Genomic DNA, 22703 nt, shown 5'->3' on the forward strand with positions numbered 1-22703 from the left:
TCCCAGTGTGTGTGTGTGTGTGTGTGTGTGTGTATATGTGTGTGTGTGTGTGTGTGTGTGTGTGTTTCAGTTTCAGTGTTCATTCGATTTTTGAAGTATTCATTTGAAGAACCGAGCTGAACTTTAAGATCTGAAGAACACGGCATTCTAACACATTATTATTTTGCGTGCAAAACCGATAAGGATGTGAGGGTTGGAAAGAGAGTCCAAGGAGATGATTGGGACTCACAGTAGAGGCAATTTGAAGCAACTGTAATCCGTGATCTGACTCCTTTTGCATCTTCATCCACCAATCGGGCGTCTGCAAGAAGACAACGGCAGCCAGGAGGAGCACTGATAGCACTGATAGACGGAGCTTGGGCCGTCGCAACTTGCAGTACACAAGCAACTTACATTATTTGAAAGTGTTGCGTTTCAAACAGTAATCCGGCGGGGGCCATCAGAGAAGCAGCCGCAGCGGCCCGCTGGTCGTCTCCAGGGCTTGTCGGACAAATTGGAGTCTTTACTGGAATAGTAAAGAGGGCTGTAATTGAGGAGGAGGTAATGGTACAGTAGGGCCTGCTCTGTGGTTGCCTGCTTTCCCTTGCTGGAGTTAATCGTCGGCCCGTTCCCTGGAGTGGCTTTCCCATAATGCACCATGCGGCTGAGGTCGAGCCTAACAGACTGTTAACAGGGTGTTTTGGTGCAACACGAGGAGGACAACAGCGCCGACACATTTCCCACCTGCAACTCTCGGCTTGTAGGTGGATCATCTGGTCTATACTCTCAATATCATCAGATGTGATATCATAGATCATAGTAAGGAAATAAAAATAAAGCATTGGCATTTTCTTCACAGCATTATATTAACCCAAGGGCATATATCGAAAATAAACACTGGTCAATTCAGCCAAACGGCCAAAAATGATATTCCCTGCAGTGCAACATTTAATTTTGGAAGAATTTGTGTCATGGCCAGTCCATTAAGTAAAACAGTCATAGGCACCAGCAAACCAGCAAGTGTTTGTAGCACATTCCACCCTTTGAACTACACTGGGAATGTAACCTCAAAGCCCAGGCAGTGTTGGGGCTCTGGTTCAGCCATTAGGAGAAGCAGGTTGTGGAACCTCGAACCCCAAGCAGAGGTGGTGCTGTGCTGCACCAGAGGACCGCACAGACCCATCGCTTGTTCCTGTGCTACAGCTGGTCATTTTTCCATCATAAAGCGTAGGGGCTGGACGGAACTTCTAAGAGCATACAGTGCATCTGGTAAATGTCACTTTGTGCGGCAGATAGCCGGCCCTTCTAAGTACCGGTTGCAAACAGAACTTTTTGTTGAAGCCTGCCCATTGCCTACATTCTTTCCACAGCAGCATCTACCGACAAGTCTTATGGAAACAATGCAACGATGCGCTGCATGGTTGCATTTGATGTGAGTGAGTGTCTATGCCTTTGCTCTTGAAGTGTGTTTATGTACCTGTGTGTGCCTGCATGTGTGAATGCATAAGTGTCAGTCTAAGCCTGTGTTGCATCCTTACAGGCATAAAAAAAATAAAAAAACGACACACATACACACAAGGGTGCGCGTACACACACACATACACACACACACGCGAACAGACTGATTTGTCAGAGACACGTTCCGAGCATTTTCCCACCTTAATTCCCATTAAGCATGGCTACTTGTGATTTATTGGTAGCCACACCAACTTTTAAGGCAACAAGCTACAGGAAAGGCCTCTCCATTTCCCCCTTCGTCTCATTCTTGTGCACGTACGGACTTGGAAAATTTATTCGACAGTTCGGCCGTTTGGTGAGTCTCGAGGTTGACTGCAATGCAGTTGGAGGCAACGCGTGAGCCACTGAGCCAGAAAATATTTCTTCATGAACTGCGTGTTGGTTTCTCAGCGGAGCTTTGGTGTGTGTGGTCATGCACAAAGAGAGCAGTGGAAAGGTTAGAAAGTGCGTCTCTTGTTCTGGGAGGGTCTGCTCTGTTTACATGATGTCATTGACTCAAGTGGCTTAGCACCACGTACCGTTTATTAAACACACCCACCCGCATACATGCTCCACCAACCCACCCCTGCCCTCCCACACACAAACACACACACACACACACACACACACACACACACAAACACACTAATATACAAACATGCCTTCTATTCAACTAGTATGCATCCACACATAACAAACACACACGCACAGTGGACCCTTCCTGTTGAAGTGTGGAGTGTTGGACTGGGCCTCTCTAACCTGCTGTGACCTCATTACTGTGTTACCCAAGGCAACCGTGCAGAGGTTTCCAAAAGAAATAATCCGGGAGAGGCTGTTCATTACTCTGATTTGGATTGTGCTGCTGCTGATGCAACAGCTGTAAGTTGCAGCCAAGTAACGTAATTGCGCGATTAACGACACGTGTGTGTGTCTGTTTGTGTAACGTGCAAAAAGCTTCCTTCAAAGGACGTTTGGCCCGTGAGGATTCATGATTAAATGGTCGGTTTCTCTCGTGTCAGAAATTGGAATATTCTTCGGCCTTTTGATGCTCAAAATTGAAAACATTCCCCTGCACCACAGTGCTCTTGGGGGCCGTGTAGTGTTATTTCTAATGGTAATCAATGAGTCAGAGCCACAGGCCCGTGGCGCCATGGCCTTAAACAAGTGATTCCCAAGCTGGGGTGCCAGACCCCCATAGGGGGTCGACATAGCTTGCAGGGGTGTTGTGAGGCCTTGGACGATTTTGAGGATTAATAGTCAAATATTGGTTCAAAAATCCACATGGTCTTTATTCAGACTTAAATTGTAATAAAATCCATGACTATATGTTCTAATGTATTGCGCACCCTGCCAACCTCGCTCTCTCTACCATGAAAATAGAACCAATTCAGACAAAAATGACTGACGACCAATCATGGAAAAAAAACAGGAGGGTCTCAGATTGAACTAGGTTTGATTTAGGGGGGCTCCGAGGAAAAAAGGTTAGTCTAAAATGTTTACCTTGTCATCAGAGTGGCACAGGTTGGATATCAGAACATTTAAACCACAGTCATGGGGTCTCGTAATTGACAATTAAACAATGATGTTACGTATATCATAATATCTACTTATAGCAAATAATAGATAACTAATACGTAAGTCGGACTCATGTTGTCAAAAATTCTGGGATGATCTGTTATTGAATTAGACTATGAAAAAAGGTAAAATAATTCCAGTAATGTCAAATCTGGAGAATCAGGCAGTTCCTGGTGTAGGTATCGGGATGGAGTGACAGATAGGTGCCGTTGCGTGCATGGGGTGGGGTGGGGTCAGAAGACGAAGGGAAGCCACTGCAGGAAACCAGGAAGCGGAAGCTCCTTTGATTATTTTTTTTTTTTCCCGGTGCGATCAAACAGAGGAGGCCGGCGTGACTGCGACAGGAGCCCAAACGGAGCTACACCGGGGGCGGGAGGTGTGGCGGTTGGGCTCCACCGCCCGGAACCACAGGAAAAACCACCGGGAAACAGAGTCAAATAACAGTGACCGCTCCCTCTGACTGAGCTGCGGGTCCCCCGGAGGTCCAGGCCTCTTCCACCTCCCTCCCTCCCTCCTCATTAGCGCCTCCATAGTCAAGGCATTGATCAAACCCAGCTTCATCACCTCCGGGGGGGAGAGAGAGAGCGCAGTGACAACAGTGAATTGCTTCTGTTGTCCTCGCTCTCTGTGGATGTCTGGGTTTGGTTTTTTTTTTCCGTGGGTATGATAACTTCTCGGGGTGTGGGAAATTCGGGAGACGGAGAGGGAGAGATGACCGTGGGGTGTAAGGAGACAGTGCGGCGCTCTTCACCGAGGAAGTGACATCATCTGGATTACAACACCGGGTTGTTCCCAGTTGCTTTTGAAAATCAATTAGTTTGGCTTTTTTTTGTTTTTTTTCTGCGCAAACTTGTAAACCCCCCCGCCCCCCCGCATGGATATCACCCGAGGGCATTGGACTGGGGAGGGAAAAATGAGAGAGGGAGAGAGAGAAAGAGAGAGAGAGAGATAAACACCACCAAAAAATTATATATATACTGAGTGATGAGGGGTGCGAGGGAAGTTTACTTAAAATGTGTTTTTATCTTCTGCTGGACGTCCGGTTTGTGGGCTGCTGCTGCCGCTGGCTGTCGTTCTAATGACAATCTGTAGCTGCCCAGCACAAGTTCAGTCATGAAGTAAATGTGTGCAAGTCACAATTTGTGAATATAAGGTGAAATAAATATGCAGGAATTTTAATTTGGCAGTTCATTTAGTATTGCGAAAGACAATTACAAAGGTGTTGCACAGCACACCCCGTGTTTTTGTTTTTTTCTCTCAGCAAGCGTGTTTTATATTTAGGTCTGAGCTTTATGAACTTGCAGGGGCAGCAGCTCAGGAGGTAGAGCTTGAGCGAGACACTGAACACCAAACCGCTCTCCATGCGCAGGTGTGCGCCTTGCACGCCTGCCGCCGCCGTCGATGTCTGAATGTGTGTGTGAATGGATGAATGTGAGGTGTGCTTTGTGTAGTATGACTAGAAAAGCGCTGTATAAATGTCCCCCATTTACCATTTAAAGTAAAGATAGAAAGATCCTTTGTGTGTGTGTGTGACAGGGAATCTGAATCTTACTTAGTCTTCACATTTTTTGGGGTATATAGGTATGTATATAATCTTTTATTTGTATTAATTTTTCTAGTTTTTTATTTTGTTGTTTATCATTTGATTGAGTGTAAATTGTTGTATTAAATTGTGTGCGGTCAACTGTTTTTATCCTATATTTCCACATTTTCCATATATTGCCATTTTCTTCTTTTATCTTTTATTCCATTGCTTTATTATTATTTTTTTTTATGTAAGCTGTTGCTGACACTGCAATTTCTCTTTGCGGATGAATAATTAACTATCTATCTATCTATCTATCTATCTATCTATCTATCTATCTATCTATCTATCTATCTATCTATCTATCTATCTATCTGTCAATCCATCTCACAGTTGTTTGATCTAATAATGATAATTATATATATATAAACTATGTATATATATATTTATATATATATATATATATATATATATATATATATATATATATATATATATATATATATATATATATATATATATATATATTATATATTTTTTTCACTTCTTTCCTTTCCTCTACCTCCCTCTCTCTCTCTCTCTTTATTTAAATATATATATATATATCCTTGATAACTCCACCATATACACCCCACATTAAAAGAATATTCATGTACTTGCCTCCGTCGCCAGTAGCATTTTATGATGTCCCCAACAGCACCTTGAACTCAGCACAAAACTCCGCTGCAACACCAAAATGATTCATATCCCACGGTTTCCCGTGTGTGTGTGTGTGTGTGTGTGTGTGTGTGTGTGTGTGTGTGTGTGTGTGGGTGAGATTTTGTTTTTTCATTTTTCACCTCTTGCCTTTCCTCTACCTCCCTCTCTCTTCCCTCCCCCTTTTCTCCCCCCTCTCTCGATTTATAGCCTCTAATTATGTTTGTATGAAACTGGAGAACGGCGATACCTCCGCATCTGATAAAAATGTAAACCCCTCTGTGCCCCCGAGCGAGTGTGTGTGTGTGTGTGTGTGTGTCTGTGTGTGTGTGTGTGTGTGTGTGTGTGTGTGTGTGTGTGTGCGCGTGCCACCATAAAGGATCATTGGGTATTGCTGCGTCTTGATTTTATTTTGTTCTCTAACTTGCTCTCTTGCTCTCCTTTTCATTCCCTCTCTTTCTCACCCTTTTCCCAGCCTTTCTTTCACTCCCTCTTTCCCTCTCTCTCCCCGCCTCTCTCTCTCTCTCTCTCTCTCTCTCAGCGGGCCGCTTCAATAAAGATGGGTGGTGTAGATAAGAGTCCGGTGCGTTGTCTGTGTCGTGTAGGTGCTGAAGGAGGGCGTCGGTGGGACAGTAGTGTTGGGTTTCTTCATTCCGGTGCTGTCTGGTGCCACTGTGACGGTGCGCAGGCACCTCTTTATTCACCAGCACCTCCATTCATTTAGAGGGGGCGGGGGGGACGACAAAGGAAAAGAAAAACAACAAGAGTGTCCCCTGTCCGTCCCTTTTACGCTGAGAAGGAATCAGTCCGCGAGAGCTTGTTTGTGCGTCTTGATTTATGCCATCAAAAATGTCATGGCGCCTCTTTTTTTTTTTCTTATTGTACTGTTAAGTCAAACCGCTGTTATTGAGTTAGAGCTGAGTGCCGCTCCGTACCAGCGGTGATCTCCTGTGAGAAGTAGTTTGGTGGCTGATTCAAAGTCTCATAGTCTTCAAGCTTTCTTCTGGCGCTGCAGATGCAAAGTAAAACAAGGAGCGGCTTGCTGATGTCTTACGTCCACTAAAACACGTTCGGGCCGTGTTTCGCCATTGATGTCGCCCGGGGAAAAAAACACCACGTCAAACCGCCCGGCAGCACGCCACCCGGCCTTGTTCAAGGGAGGCCTCCGATCGCTTCCTCTCCGCGGTTTAGTTCCAGTGTTGCAGTCGTGTTTCCACACCAGTTCGTTGAGGGGGAACCGCTCTCACCGTGAGCGACGCGGGGGGACTGGGCTGGGGTCGGATGGCGATGCCGTGCCGTGAACGTGGCTGCGGACACTGCGGCATTTACATACAAACACATTAGATGAATGCATACGCACCCACGCTCCACTCACTTCCGTGCACGTGCGCAGACACACACTAACACACATTCAGATGCACACATGCACACGCTGGCTCAGATACAAACATCCATAAACCGTAAATGAGCGTTTTTACAGATCCGTACCACCAAGCTAGTTGGCCAGTTGTCAGCCACAGCAGTGAGATGTGGAGCCTCCGGCAGATAAATCAACTCCTTTTGTTGCCATAACAAAAGCTCTGCAATGGAAGTAGTGAAACCGTTAGCGCCGGACGGCAAACATCCTTCTGAGCCAGGAGAGATGAGAGAGGGAGAGAGAGCGAGGGAGAGAGAGGGAGAGCGAGGGAGAGAGAGCGAGAGAGAGGGAGAGAGAGATAAAGTGAGACAGCAACAGAGAGATAGAGACGTACATTACAGAGTTAACTGCCCTCAAACACACAGGCCCACAAAGCCGGTCTCTCTGATTTCAATGAAGAGAGACACACACAAGCTTGAAAAAGAGGTGTGGAGGAAGAATGCTTCAACCTGAACCCAGAGAGACAGGGAAAAGGGAAAAGGTCAGAGGTCGCAGAATGACGCTTTTATTGGGGAGTCGTTGGAAAACGGCCAACTTTTTTTATTTTTTTCTTTCATATGAGAAGCAGGCGGCGTGGCTGCCGTCGGCGCTCCCCGCAGGGTGTTCCGCACCGCTGAAACCCGCCGTGGCATCGGCTCAACTGTATTTTCTACCGTAGATGATTATTCCCTAATTCCCCAAAAATGATCGTTTCCTCCGTTTTGATTGCAAAGAATCAACCCCGAGTCCAGGGCTCCTTGAGGGCCGACCGCACCACGGGACGGGGGTAATGATGTGACTTGTGCAATAGAATATATTTTTTCAAGAAGACCTCAAAAAGAACGACAATTGTAGTAAGAAATTAGAGGGATTGAACCTTTTTTTTTTTTTTTTTTTTTTTTCCTTTCGCCCTGCGTCATATTTTGCCGGGCTTCTTTCTGCGGCCAATCCAGTCAAACGGTCTCAAACGGCAAGAAAAAAAAATGTAAAGGTGAATCAGCTGGCGAGCGTGCGGGTCGGTCTTGCCAAACAGAGAACGACGAGGATCCAAACCTTAAAATCAATACTGAACTTGAACCGGGTCCAACTGGGCGGCTCAGCACGTACCCATGCGCAGCGGAGAGGCAACAGGTTTCTTGCGTTCAAACCGAAACCCCCCATCGTCAGGGGGGTCGAACCCCAATCAGCACCTTTCAAGCCGATGCAGCGTTGAGAGCGGCCGCAACAGGTGGCGAGGCGGGGCGATGGCAACCCTGTCTATGATGACCGCCGTCGCCCACTCGACTCCCACTCACTGAATAATAAGGGTTGGGGGTTTAAAGAGGTGCTGGAGTCTCCCCTTTACAACACCGCGTCAGGACGCGGCAGAACGGGGACACAAACTGTACACGAGGCTGCGTGTGAGCGCCGCGGGACCACAGCTCTGCTTCCACTTACCCACCGGGCGGGGAGGGGCAGCGGAGCAGTCACGTCTCCCCTCTGAGTTATCACGGCCAGCTCACGCTACGCCGACGTGAGTCGTGCGTTGAGCTCTTCCCGAGTTTGTCATCTCTCGCCCTCTCCCCCTCCTCCTCCCCTGTCTCTCTCGCTCTCTCTCTCTCTCTCTCTCTTTATCCTTTCGCCTTCGCCCTCATTTCCATGCGTGTTTTTCTCTTTCCCGCTGACTCTCTCCTTCTCCTCTCCCACCCATCCTCCCTCATTATCTCTGTTTCCCGACTCTTCTTTCCCTCCCTTATTTTCTCCTCCTGAGTCATACTCTAAAGTCGTTCTCTGGGTTTACCACATACTCTACGACAGCTGGACGTCGCTCTCCCCCGGCTCCCTGTCTTTCACTTTCAGACCCGTCCAACTATCTATCCCCTCCATCTTCCCTCCGACGGAGTTACTGCCTTTTTATGGAGAGTTTTCTTCAAGACGCGATGGAAAAGAGGGTCAAGTGCTGTTATTTTAAACTGTTGCATCATGAATTCAGTGTCCAGGAGTCGCAAAACTTTTTTTTTTTTTTTTTGCTGCAATAAAGTGGTGTGTTTATACGCCCAACTCTCCCTGTGCCGTTCCCTCTCCCCTTCCTCTGTTTCCTCTGTCTCCGCTCTATCGATCTTTCTCCCCGCTCGCAGCTCTGTTTACCTTTTTTCCCTTCTCCTCATCCATCCCCCTATCCTGTGTCTTTTCCATCCCTCCTTCTTCCCCTCCCCTTGCCGGCCACGCGGGGCTGTGCGCGGTGAGCGCGCGGCGAGCGCACGGCACCGCGTCGGCTGCATAGTTGGGACGAAGGCCTCGATGGGAGCGCGCTGGAGCAGCGCGGCCTGTGACGAATGGCACAGGAATGCGGATTTGCCCGCAGTTTGCACGTGATCCTGTAAAAAGCTTTGAGATTCTGATGTGGAGCAGTCAGGGCAAGCACACCGTGCGCGCGCAAACACACACACACGCACACGCACACACACATACACACAGGCACAAGGCATGAAAGGAGACGGAGTAATTTGCCGTGGCATATTTTACCAGATGGATGTGCACCATCGACTCAAAGCCTTTAAAGTTGTCACCATTACAGCTGAGTGTCGGGGCTTTTTCAAGTGTGGCAATGGGCAGTTGTTTGTTGTGGTGCCGTGGTATCAGGATGCTTTTCTTCTTTTAAAGCAGAAACTTGAGCTTGGGGATATATTGACTTATATGGGACTACTAGCTGTCTGGGATTTTGGGATTTTCATAATGTCATGATTGAATTGAATTTATACATTTTTCCAGGATTAGATTAAATATTGTACAAACGCACCAAGTCATCAACATTTGGGTTGTCTGGTTGTGCACGCACGCACACGCACACACACAAGCATCTACAGCGAGGTTGTGTTTGTGTGGCAGTGGCTGCAGCAGTGGTGATGTCAGTCAGCAGAGACTGGGTGGAGGTGGTGGATCTGTCAGGAGGCCTCAGCAGTTTGATCTAACGGGGCTGGAAGGCTGCGACCGTCATCAGCGCTGTTAAAAAAGTACCAGAGGAGGACAATAACCATCCACGATCACAATCCAGTGAATGTACTAAACATCCCAAGATGTGTCTCGGCGACTTTGCTGTAGAGACAAGATGAAAACCAAAAGTAAAAAAGGACTTGGTACAAGCACGTGGTGTGTGTGATGTGTGTGTTACGGCAAAAGGACAACAGGACTCCACTCAAAATACAGAGGAGGAAGTGTTTTTCAATACATATACCTTGAGACATGAAGCTGCACTGAAACAAGTGAAACTGCAGGTTTCAGAGGTGATAAATATGTCCTCTTCGTCATCATGATGGGACGCGTGTGTGTGTGTGTGTGTGTGTGTGTGTGTGTGTGTGTGTGTGTGTGTGTGTGTGTGTGTGTGTGTGTGTGTGTGTGTGTGTGTGTGTGTGTGTGTGTGTGTGTGTGTGTACATGTGTGTGTACATGTGTGTGTGTACATGTGTTGATGTTTTTGGGGTCAGTAAGGAGAAGAGGATATCTAGCAGGGAGGCTATTTGTGGTTTTGGATTGGATTATGAAATGTGCGCAGTATGCATGATGTCATCTATGCTTTCATCATCTATCTGTCTCTGTCTATCTATCCGTCTGTCTGTCTGTTTGTCTGACTGGCTGTTTTAGATAGACAGATCTATCTATCTAAAAACATTGTGCAGTATCAGTCTTCCAGCTCCATGGACTCCCAAAGCGTTAAAGGTCCCTCGTTACCCCGGGCTGTGACCTCCGACCCCAGGCTGTTGGTGAGGTCGCGCAGGGCCAACCTTCTCTGACGGAATCGTTTCCGGTCCGGCCGGCCGTGAGGAAAGTGAGGCTTTTAAAAAAATCACAGCTGAACCCCGCCACCGGGCTTGGTCCCCGTATGCAGGAGACCACACACTGAACTTGTTTTTCCACAAGTTCTTCAACGTGTTTAGTCACTTCGCAACATAACGCGACTCAACACCGTGACCGTGTCCACATCTGTACTTGTCTTTACCTGTGTCCCTGTGAACTTTGTGATCTTCATCTCCCGCCGTCCAAGTTGTGTCCCAAACTTTAGTCGTAAAACACACCCACAACACCTAAAACTGAGCCATGAGTTGGACATCTGGAGTAACCCAGATGTCCCAGCATTAATTTTGACACAACACTACAAGAGAGGAAAGGCCAAACAGAGTTTGTTCCTCCCATGAATCAACACAGGGAATGTACTTTCCAAGAACACAAGCCTGTTCTTGAATACATGTATTGTTATTATAACATATAATGAAAAAGAACACTGTGCTCTGCTCATTTGCTCTGCTACCTATAATACAAGCTCCCTTTTCTTTTTTATTATTTGTTTTGTCACTGTTGCGTGACAGGCCGGGCACAGCACACCAAATTAGGAGAGCATGACACTATATCTCAGTGTTATTTTGCAAGGCCCTGAATAGGAAACCAACTCCACTTGACAAGGGCGTCATTATGTTGAAAGGACAAGGATGATCCGCCGGTTCGTTTCCTCGTCTCTGGATGGCCTGTGTGTTTTTATCCAAGATGGCGGCCAACAGAGAGGCAGTATCCTGAGGGCAGAGTGCGATTCAGACCATTTTGTGGTGACACTGAGCAAGGAGTTCCCCGACACAGTGACTGTGCTGCATCCAACGGTTTCAAATCATGAGTGGGGTTTTGTGGGGCGCACACAAACACACGTATGTGCACACACACACACACACACACACACACACACACACACACACACACACACACACACACACACACACACACACACACACACACACACACACACACACGAGATAAGACAATGTTTGGTTTAGTTTGTGTTTTCTGGGTATGTACTTCCTGGATGTATGTACACAAAGGCCAAAGACATTGTGTCTATGTGTGTGCGTTTGTGTTGCGTGATGAAGTCATTGGTTCTCATGAGGACCACATCAATCTCCAATTTCCGTCAGTCAATCAAACTATGTGGTAATCTTTTGTAAAACCGTGTGTGTATTTCTGCCTGAGTGTGAATACACACACACACACACACACACACATACACACACACACACACAGAAACCTACACACACACACACACACACTCACACTCACAGACACACACACACAAACACACACACACACACACACACACACACACACACACACACACACACACATAGAGGCCGATCAACAGAAGCAGATTGATGGCGATTACATCATCGCCATTGGTTTCACATACAGTATCCTGAGATTTGTTGCAGAGTTACTGAGGCTCCATTTCTGTGTGTGTGCGTGCGTGCCTGTGTGCGTGTGTGCGTGCGTGTGTGTGCGTGTGTGTGTGTGTGTGCCTGCATGTGTCCAACACAAATGAATGTGGGTCCTCAGCTTATCTGACCCCTAGATTTTCCTCTAAATCCTCCACCAATTTGTCAGAATATAATTATTTATAAAGTATATCAGTATTTTCTTTCTTCACACTTGAAAGGCTTCACACTTGTTTGTTTTTCACCACTTCAGTTTTGGATAAAAGCATTTCTTAGTGACTAAATGTATAATGTATGATGACACACAGTCGTCTTTCTCATGAAATGCCACAGAAAAGCTTCAGTTTGAGACATTCACTAGTGATTGATTACCATCCATCCGGGTAGTGTAGACGTTCCTTCCAGCTGTGCCTCCAAATGCTCAAAGTATTTTGCCTCATTCCAATTCACTTCTGGTCGGCCTGTGCTACAGATGTGGGGTGCACGATGAACTCACGATGCAACCGTCCTAATTCCGGAATCTGAGTCTGAGAGACTAAGTCCTGGCTTCCACATTTTAGCGATCCGATTGATTTAAAAAACCGCAACAGGCAACCATTGGGACGTTAGATCAGATCGGTGCATTCGATTAGATAGATAAGGGATATTCTCTGATATCATTGTCAACTTGTTTTTGTCAAACTCTTTTTCGGAATTGTATCTCATTGCCTCAAAGGAGCTGTACTCATTCAGTACTTTTCGTTCTGCCTCATCGTGGCGCTGAACTGGTGCAGTTTAAACGGATGCCCTGCCAGTCACCGACTCTTTTGGACTACAGAGAGTTACCTGCCTCACATTTCATCCATCCCAGAGCTACCAGCGTTCACTCCCAGTGGCGGTTGCGCCTTGGCACATATCTCTGGAGGACGGGGTTTTCAGGCTTTCTTATTGGTGTTCAGCCTTTTTTCTCGGCTCGTTGGGTGATTTGAATCAGCGGCCGTTTTGTCAGAAGCCAGCTTTTCTAATCTTTAGATAACGGCCACCCTGGTGTTCCTCCCTTCTCCCTCTGTGCGGCCAGTTTGTTGGTCTAGTCAGTGAGCAAAAAAAATAAACAATTGAGCCTAAAGCGAGACACTGTTCTGACAGAAGAAAAACCGATATGTATGATAACAATTTAATCTCAAACATATTGTTGTTGTTTTTTTATCTTGATAAACCTTTTGGATTCTAACAGTGTTTCGTTGTGCCGATGGTAATTTCTGCCAAGGAAGTACAACCATTCAATCTAAAAAAATCCGGACTTGATTTTTGGGTTATCAGAATTATAATATTATTGGTTTATGGATAGTAAAACTGGCTGGAGCCCAAATAGCCACAGTTTTAGTGCTCTACAGGGAGTTATGGTTCCACTTTAAATATATCCCTCATTAATAAGTGACCTTCGATGTTTTACAGGGCCCGCAGGCCTCTGGGCCCCCTGACTTCACCCAAACACTTCACTGGTCTTTGAGCAGCTTCTGATTGCCTCACCTATGCTACCCGTTGTAAGAATGAAGAATTTCGATTCACTCTCCTCAACTGAGAAGCTTCTCTGTATCATTTGGAGGCTGATGGGCCTCGTTGAGTGGTATCTCAAGGGGGACAGTCTTTGCACTTCTCGCCAGATGCTTCCAGACTGTCAGGGGACGCCTTTTCATTGCAGGCCCTCTGCTCCAGGCTCCAGACTTCCAACGTGCAGCAACCATAAGGAAGAAACAGCTTTTTAAGCGATGCTTTGGGACACGCTGGAGGCTGGAGTGTTCATGGGGCATGTAGTGGAAACATCCTGGGTAGCCCAACAAGCCCCTTAAGTTTCCAAAATATACATAAAGAGAAAAAACCCTCCATGAGCCATTCATGGAGGGTTTCTTCAAAGAGCCCCCTTGGGTCCCCGTACCTTTTCACTGTGGTCTTGTTCGTAGTGTGAGGCTGGTCACAGCAACATGTGTTTTTGTTTGATTTACTACTTCCTTGAGAATTTTTATGGATTGAAAGAAGGAGGCAACTTTTCATCACACAGTTTGTTGCCCCGTCCGACGTGACGGCACTATAAAATGTTAAGATGTAATTCTTTAATGAGCTTTTTACCGTGTGAAGGCGCAAAGATGTTGTGTCATCATGACGTACTCATGTGGAGAATCGTTGACTTTAAAAGCTTTTGTAATTACGGCAAACACTCGTGAATCCGCAGGATCTTCATGCCGCGCGACATTTCTTCCAATCTGAGTTGAAACACTGCGGGTGTAGGAGTGTTTTACCGCATTCTGACTTCTGGTCTTCTTGACTCCCTTTCCAAGACAATGGCCAGTCTACTCAGCTATGCAGTACTCGGGTATTTTGGTATTTTTTTGCTGAGAACGTATAGATGTTGTATGAGGAAGACAGAGTGAGGGAGCTCTCCGGAGACGCAGGATTCATTTCCAGTGCAGTAATGGAACATAAGTACTTCCAGAGGTTGAGCTACCTCCGTCACATCATCCCAAGCCCCTGTCTTTTTGCTTAGTGCGCTGCTTCTATTAAATGTCTTCTATGTCACAATTATTTGAAATTAATATTGGCTGTTTTTTGTTTTTTTTTGCATTCGTGCTCCTTTTCAAACACCGTATTCCTTTAAGTGCATATAGGCACATTCATTAGCTGGAGGCTGCCCAATACAACCACCGAATTCTGTCTTTGGACCCTGGAAGCTTCCCAGTAAAGCCACAGCCTTCAATTGTTGGCCAGTAGCAACCCTGTACAGCCATGGTCTTCAACCATTGGCCACTGGGAGCCCAGTAAAAACCTCTTTTTGGAAACTGAGAACCTACCGGAACCTACTTCATTACTGCAGTGGACTTGTAGCTGCCGTCCTGAAAGACAACTTTATGAGCTATCGATGAAAGAAATATCCGCACCGAGGCTTTTCTCCGACTGAAAACTTGTCTCCCTCCCCTGCTCTGTCCTTCTATCTCCTTTTTTTTTCCTCCTCCTCTCGCAGGAACTGGTGCGCATACGTGGTGACAAAGACTGTGAGCTGCGTGGTGGAGGATGGGGTGGAGACCTACGTCAAGCCCGACTACCATCCATGTTCCTGGGGCAACGTGCAGTGCTCCCGTGTGGTGGCGTGAGTATCCTGTAACGCACACACACACACACACACACACACACACACACACACACACACACACACACACACACACATGCAAACAAAAGAACGCTACAATAACATTCATATCACATACATATCACATCATGCTGATACCTTTAATACCTCCAAAACACATACACAAAGACACACACACACACACACACACACACACACACACACACACGCTCTCAACACACACACTTAAACTGGCAGGGTTGCATATTATAAGAAGTCCAGTCCAAGAACCGCAGACTCGACTCCAGAACAACCGACTTAAAATTCTGACCCTTCCTTCCCCCCTCCACAGCCCTCATAACCCAGTTCTCTCTGTCTGTTTCTCATTTTTTTTTTTTTATTATTTCACTCCATTCTTCCTTCAAACCCGGACTCCGCAGTTGGGAATGTGGAGAGCAGAGAGGCGGGAGATGGATCAACCTCTCCAGAAATGTAACCCATATTCCTGTGAACCCCGCAAAAAGCCGTCCCACACAAACGCTGACTCCAGAATATGTCCTTTTTCTCTATCTGGGCTCTTGTGGGGTTGTTTCCCCCTCTGACGTCATATGTGTCTAATAATTAACCCTACCCGGTCATCGCCCTCCATTAGCTTGTCACGGCTCTTCCCGAGGGCGTACATCTATCACTCATTATATTGATATTTGCCAGGTGTCCTCATTCCTGTCCCCTAATTTGCTTACTTTATTTTTACTCTTTTGAACCCAAATATCTAAATATTTGTTACTTTCCATCAATGGGTAACAGAAGCGTCTTACTGTGACATTTGCATTATTTGGAAAGAAAAAGACTCAAACCCTGCCCCTCTCCAAGCCGTGCATTCCTCCCCGTGCTTTAGAGGAAAAGCAAATTTAGCGATGAAATATGAGAGACGGGAGCCAAAGAACTTGGGAAACGGCGTTTAGTTTTCAACCCCAAACTCGTGCGGGTGATGTGAATGCTAGTCGGGTGGAAAAACACCCAGAACGGCCGCACAGCTTCGAAACAACGGGACTGTGCGCTCCCCTCTCCGGGGAAAGAAAAGTAGGAGGGAAGAGGAGCGACGAAGGGGTGGACACACAGGTCCAGACCGTGGAAGAGGCTGCGAGCCACTCGGACGGAGAGGGGCGTGCCAGCGCCCCGCCCACAGCCCCCTTCACTGCAGCTGGCCTGCCGATGTGTTTATGGTGGGAGGGCGGGGTGGGCGCAGCGGAGGAAGAGCAAAAAAAACAACATGAGCACGTGTTCACGCACACGAGGAGGAGAGTCTCCACTTCCATCTTGCATCCAAAGCTCAGTGGTGGATCAGTCAACAATGATACCTGAGTGTGTGTGTGTGTGTGTGTGTGTGTGTGTGTGTGTGTGTGTGTGTGTGTGTGTGTGTGTGTGTGTGTGTGTGTGTGTGTGTGTGTGTGTGTGTGTGTGTGTGTGTGTGTGTGTGTGTATGTGTGTGTGTGTGTGTGTGTGTGTGTGTGGGTGAGTGAAAAGGGAGAGAGAGAGAGAGACTGACAACTTGCAGCAGAGCGAGCCATAGATACTGAACAGACAGAACCAATACCATCTGGGATGACTTCACTTCCAAGAGCGGGAATGTGTTTTTCTGTGTGCAAGAGTGTGATTGGTGTGTGTGTGTGTGTGTGTGTGTGTGTGTGTGTGTGTGTGTGTGTGTGTGTGTGTGTGTGTGTGTGTGTGTGTGTGTGTGTGTGTGTGTCTCTGTGTCTCACACACACACACACACACACACACACACACACACACACACACACAAACATGCACACACACACACACAGCCCTTGACAAAGCCTCAAGAGCCCTAATCATTGTAATGATTGGCACCGATGTATTACTGAAAAGCCAAAGGGTTTATTTTTTTCTTTCTCCGGCCAAAGAGGCGATTACGGATCCAGACCCGGTGAAACAGACCTAGAAAAAGTTTAAATAATTCAGCCCACAGAAACTAAATGTTGTATTCCTCGTCAGACATAACTCCAGAATTCCTAGAATCTACTCCAGACGAAACCGACGACGGTTTCATTTTACCAAGGATTTGTAATCCGAAGGTCTTAATATGTGATTAGAGCTTGGCGCTTCCTCCTCTCAAAACTGTACGACTCCACCGATGCCTCTGTTTAAATAGTTTTGTCGGATTGGAAATACTTTTTTAAAATTGTGAAAAAAAAGATCCTCATAAATCCGATTACCTAGATGACATAAAAAAGTTAATGTTGTTGCCTCCGCTGCATTTCATCAATGATGGCCGACCTCATTCGTGCGAGGACCTAATGCGTCTGGCTGGGCTGTATGTCGTTGTCCACCGTGGCCACTTCTTTCTCTGTAAATATTTTAATTGAGGTTTTGGATCGTGTGTCACCGTGCACTCCCCCCGTAGGGCTGGAACCAAGTCAGCTGTGTTTATGCTTTGTATCTGTAGCGCCTTGCTCAGCGGCTAGAGTAGTTGCAAATAAGATCGCATGTCTTCAGAATGCTCTTTATTTTACTTTGAACTTTTATTTAAGGTGGATGCTTTTACAGAAATACAGACCGAAAGATATATAGACAAACTCAATTCAGTCGAAAACACTTTGCCATAGATTACTCGGTGTATCACAGTATAATCAAGCCAACTCAGTGTGTTGCCTGAATGTACGGCAAAATCGACATTGACCGACATTTATGGGATTCGTTAACTAGTTGATGAATCAAACTAAACATTTATTACCTTTATGTGTATTCATTTCATGTGTCCACTATGTGTCCCTCTAGCTACCGCCAATTCTTGAGGCCCAGGTACAAGGTGGCATACAAGATGGTGACCGAGATGGAGTGGAAATGTTGCCACGGCTACAGCGGAGAAGACTGCAACGACGGGCCCATCGGCGGCTCAGGGACCCAGATCTCTACCGCCAGGCCCAGGCCCCGGCCCGGACAGAGCGGTACCGGGACCGACCACGGACAGAGTGGAGGAGACAGCGGTGGGTTGATGGAAAAGCAGCTTTGGGTTCATGTTACACCCCTTGTTGCCATATGGAGTTATTTCTAAAAGGAATGCCTCGGGTGCACAACCTACAAGGGCGTCTGTGTGTGTGTGTGCGTGCGTGCGTGCGTGCGTGCGTGCGCGTGCGTGTGTGTGCAGGGCCGGTGCTTCCTATAGGCGACTCCGCTGCGCATCCTCTCCCCCATTCCTCTCCGTCACCTTATTGAACTAAACAAAGAAAGCGCCGTGCATATCGGGGGGAGGGGGCTCTCTCAGTCTCAGTACACTCGAGGGTCCCGCTTTGCGGGTTTCAAGAATCATCCCAAAGGGCTGCTTTTGTCAAGCAGAAATATGTTTTGAGATTTTGAGTTATTTTTAGACTGGCGCTCCTGGTAATTTGAGCGCTAAAATATGCTCGGCTATGTCAGGAATATGCCTCCAACGCCACATGCTTTCCATTAGGCCAAGTGACGAGTAAAGCCAGCACCTGAAAGGGAGGTCACAGGAGACAACTCTGTCCATCTGAAGTAGAGCAGCGTGGTTCTATCAGTGAAATACACTTGGTGATTTCAACAAAACATTCAAGCACTTTAAAGATTATGAATGTCGCTATTACCTTATAATGAAAGGGTTTAATAATGTTTTTGTGTGTGTGTGTGTGTGTGTGTGTGTGTGTGTGTGTGTGTGTGTGTGTGTGTGTGTGTGTGTTTCTAGGGCGTGGGGAGGGTGACAAGATGAGGCAGCTGGAAGAGAAGATCCAGAGCCTGACTAAAAACCTCCACGACCTGCAGTCCACGCTCAGGGGGATGAACGAGCGCTTCCAGGAAGAGATGAGCAAACCAGGTGGTGGCAGCAGCGGTGGTGATGGTGGTTTTGGGGGGAGGAACCCTGCTGACGCCGCACAGCCAGAAATCAAGGAGACGATCCACAGCATTCAGACCAAGCTGGACCAGCTGGATAACCGAACACAGGTGACTGAGGCCAAAAGTGGGCTGATTGATATTTACATATATATTAAAATGGTATTATTATTATTAAATGAATTATTAAAAAATATATTAAACTGCAGAGTTATGAAAAGAATAATGCCCGTACAGGCCATGTTTTGGCCTATACGGGCATTATTCGGTTTCTATAATCTATCTATCTATCTATCTATCTATCTATCTATCTATCTATCTATCTATCTATCTATCTATCTATCTATCTATCTATCTGTCTGTCTGTCTGTCTGTCTGTCTGTCTGTCTGTCTGTCTGTCTGTCTGACCTTTACAAACAACTGATAAAATAATGCTATACAGATGGTATAAATATAAATCATAATTGCATAATTGTATATAAACAAGTGATTCGTCATACATTTTGATTCCATACCCAGGCCCATAACATAACTCTGGTGAGCATCAACAACCACCTGAACGGGAATGGGAAAGGAAACGATCTGGATGTCAGCGGAGGGAAGCTGACCACCCTGAAGGAGGAGATCCTCAGGGAGCTGGAGAGGAGGGTGTCTCTCTCCTGCTCCTCCTGCCAGGTACTGACACAAACACAGCTTTGATTTGGATTCATGACTTTTGATTTTGATTCAAATTAAATCAATCAGATTAAAGCAAATTAAAAACTAGTGGACCTCAAAGACTGGAAAGACAGAAAGTATGAGAATACGCACGCACACATATAAGCCAAAAACAATATGCACGCATATGGAAATGATAAAACACACAAGCCCATCTGACATGGTTCACATCAAAACCACTTAAATATTGAAAGCTGGCAATTCCAGCCTGCGTTGCACAAATGTGATTTGCTTCCAATACACAATGTGATGACGAAAACTGTTAGTGTTTCTTCACCAGGACGCTGCATTATCACATTACCTAATTTAAATAAATAATGTCATCTTGGAATGTGTGACTGACTTGTGCTCTCCGTCCTCTGCTCCATCTGCAGATAGAACGTAGAAATATGATTTGAGGAGGAATAAAAAAAACTTCCTGCAGAACAGCCCTCGTAGAGAAACGCTGTAACTCTCAATGCAGATAAAAGTGACCTTAGATTTTAGGCAATACGTAGCAATACACATTATATACATATCAACTCAACCTGCACCTCTCAGGCCGGCGTGGAGGACCTGCGCAGGCAGCAGCAAGAGGACCGGGAGAAGACACGTGCACTGGAGAAGCAGCTGAACGCCATGGAGGGCCGGTTCCGGCTGAGTCTGGACGGGCTGCGGAGGGAGGTGGCCCGCTCGCAGGGATGCTGCGACAGCGTCAACGACCTCAGGAACCGCGTGACCGACGCCGAACGCAAGATCACCTCGGCCTCAGAAAACTACGACGTCATCCAGAACCGTCTGGACAAGGAGCTCGGCGGAGGAGGCGGAAGCAACGGTTATGATGACCAGAACGGCGGCTACGGCGGCAGGGGATTCGGGGGAGGTTCTGCCGGTGGGAGGGACAGGCCGGTAACGGATGACAGGCTGAACGGACGGCTGAGGGACCTGGAGCATCGCATCAACAGCACGGTGCAGCAAGCGGAGGAGAGCTGTTCCTACCTGGAGAACGACCTGAAGGACCTGCGGACCGTGTTCCTGGACCGCTTCGACGACCAGGCCTTCCGCATTTCGGACGTGGAGCTGGACGTGGGGCTGGTGAAGGACAGGGTGAGCGACCACGACAAGAGGCTGGTGCGCCTGGAGAACACCACCTCTGTCCTGAACAGGAGGATGGAGGAGTGTAGCTGCAGGGGGGTGTCACCCGGGGGAGGAGACAGGGGCGCGGGTGCGACCGGAGGAAGAGGAGACGGGGGAGGAAACGCAGTGCCGGGAGGAGGAAGAGGAGACGGAGGGTTTGGAGGAAGTGGAGGGAGAGGAAACACAGGAGGAACAACAGGAGGAACCATGAGCGGAAGGGGAGGAACGAGCGGAAGGGGACAGGGAGGAGGAGGAGGAGGAGGTCTGCCAGGGACGGGAGGAGAGAGGGATGATACCACGGAGAAGTCTTTGGAGTGGAGGGTCATCGCCAACGAAGACCAAATCCACCGCTTCAACACGCAACTCAAAAACCTCTCTGTGTCTGGAGACTCTCTTCTGGACCGGGTGAGAATCCCACCAAATCCCTCTTTATTTTCTTTTTCCTCTATATCTTTGTTTCTATCCCATCATATGATGTATCCATTTTAAACTCTATCTTTTCCGTTGGTCCTAAATCACATTGATAGCGTCAGTGGATTTAAATGCATCACTGAACATTAATGACACTAAAACATCTCATGAAGGTGGGGGACCTGAGTCAGGACGTCAGTAAGATCAAGGCCCTAACCGGGGACCACGGGGAGCATTTCAACCGCATCGTGACGGAGGTGGAGATGCTTGGCAGTGACTGCGACGCTTGCGGCAGGGTGGAGGACGAACTGAAGAAGCTCAAGAATCACACCCAGAACTCCCTGGACCGTTTCCAGAGCCGCATCAACACCATCCAGGGCGGGGCAGGCTCCGACCAGGGCCATTGTTCCCAGGTTTGCTCCAACCTGCAGGAGGAGGTCGGCCGGCTCAGGGAGGACGTGGAGAAGTGCACCGACCAGTGCAAGATCAATCTGGACACAACAGGTTGGTGGGCTCACTAGATATCTGCCCAAGCTTTCCATTTGCTTCGTGTATTCTTTGACTCGTTTGGAATCCGTGTTCATTTTCCATCGGCTGATAATTATTTTCATATATAAATGAAGGCGGTGGTTCCACCGGCTCCGGTACCGGGGGCGGTTTAGGGCCTGAGAAGCCTCTTGACGGCCACAGTGTGATCGGCGAAACCCTGAACAACAACCTCCTGAAGAGGCTGCAGGGAGAGCTGTCAGACGTCATCCTGAGCTTCAGCTCCATCAACGACACCTTGAAGGGCCTGGAGCACACCGTGCACAAGCACGGCAGCGTCATCACGGACCTGGGTGAGCGCATGGTAGATGGATTACCGTTAATGTGGAATGGTTTTGAGCAATAACTCTACAATAGACAATCTAAAAAAATAGCAACTCAATTTGGGTATAAATACTGAGAAAATGTTACTGGATGAGATGAAAAAATCCAAACTTCTGATATAAAATAGTCCACAAGTTGCCTCAACCTTCTTAAAAAAATAATTAATGACTGTGGCAGATCCGCCTGCCACACGCCACCAGAGTGGTGTTTTCAGGGCCCTCAGGCACAGAGACACAGACAATGGAGTAGAAACATACCATTTTATTGCAGAGAGAAGGCTAGGTGGAACAAGCCCAGGAGCAGATGGACAGCATGTCATGACACGGGCTCCTCTCCTGAGTGAGTGTGGGGACGGGGGTTTTACCTGTTGCTCATTAGACCAACCAACGAGCAACAGGTGTACAGCCACTCTGATCCTGGGCCCCAATAACCTAGACCTGGGACGGGTGTGGCTGCTCAAACCACACCATCCCCACACCACAATAACCTTTATTAATTCTTAAAGGCCTCTATGACTCTGATGCTCAAATCGAGGTGTTTAAGTGGGAGAAGCCACCGTCCAGAGGCCCCGAGTTATGTGAGCCAATGGGTTTTAAGCACAAGTTCCGGGTTCTGTGAGCCAATGGCATTGGAGCATGGCTTCCGGGTTCCGTTGTATTTACTCTGTAACTTTCACTTATTACACCTTACCAGTCCACCAAAATATATTTCTGAACAA

General features: G+C 47.3%; 1 protein-coding gene across 1 annotated transcript in view; it reads left to right on the forward strand.

The window, feature by feature from the left end:
• emilin1b (elastin microfibril interfacer 1b) overlaps positions 1-22703 on the forward strand; it is a 42017-nt gene that overhangs the window by 11080 nt on the left and 8234 nt on the right. Inside the window, exons 2-8 of the mRNA XM_079997800.1 lie at positions 14894-15019; positions 17801-18009; positions 18726-18982; positions 19391-19546; positions 20129-21109; positions 21289-21619; positions 21739-21954. Of these exons, the coding sequence (XP_079853926.1) occupies positions 14894-15019; positions 17801-18009; positions 18726-18982; positions 19391-19546; positions 20129-21109; positions 21289-21619; positions 21739-21954 (2276 nt within the window). The remainder of the gene's footprint in view (positions 1-14893; positions 15020-17800; positions 18010-18725; positions 18983-19390; positions 19547-20128; positions 21110-21288; positions 21620-21738; positions 21955-22703) is intronic.

Source organism: Zeus faber (genome assembly GCF_960531495.2).
Source record: "Zeus faber genome assembly, chromosome: 3".
Classification (NCBI taxonomy): domain Eukaryota; kingdom Metazoa; phylum Chordata; class Actinopteri; order Zeiformes; family Zeidae; genus Zeus; species Zeus faber.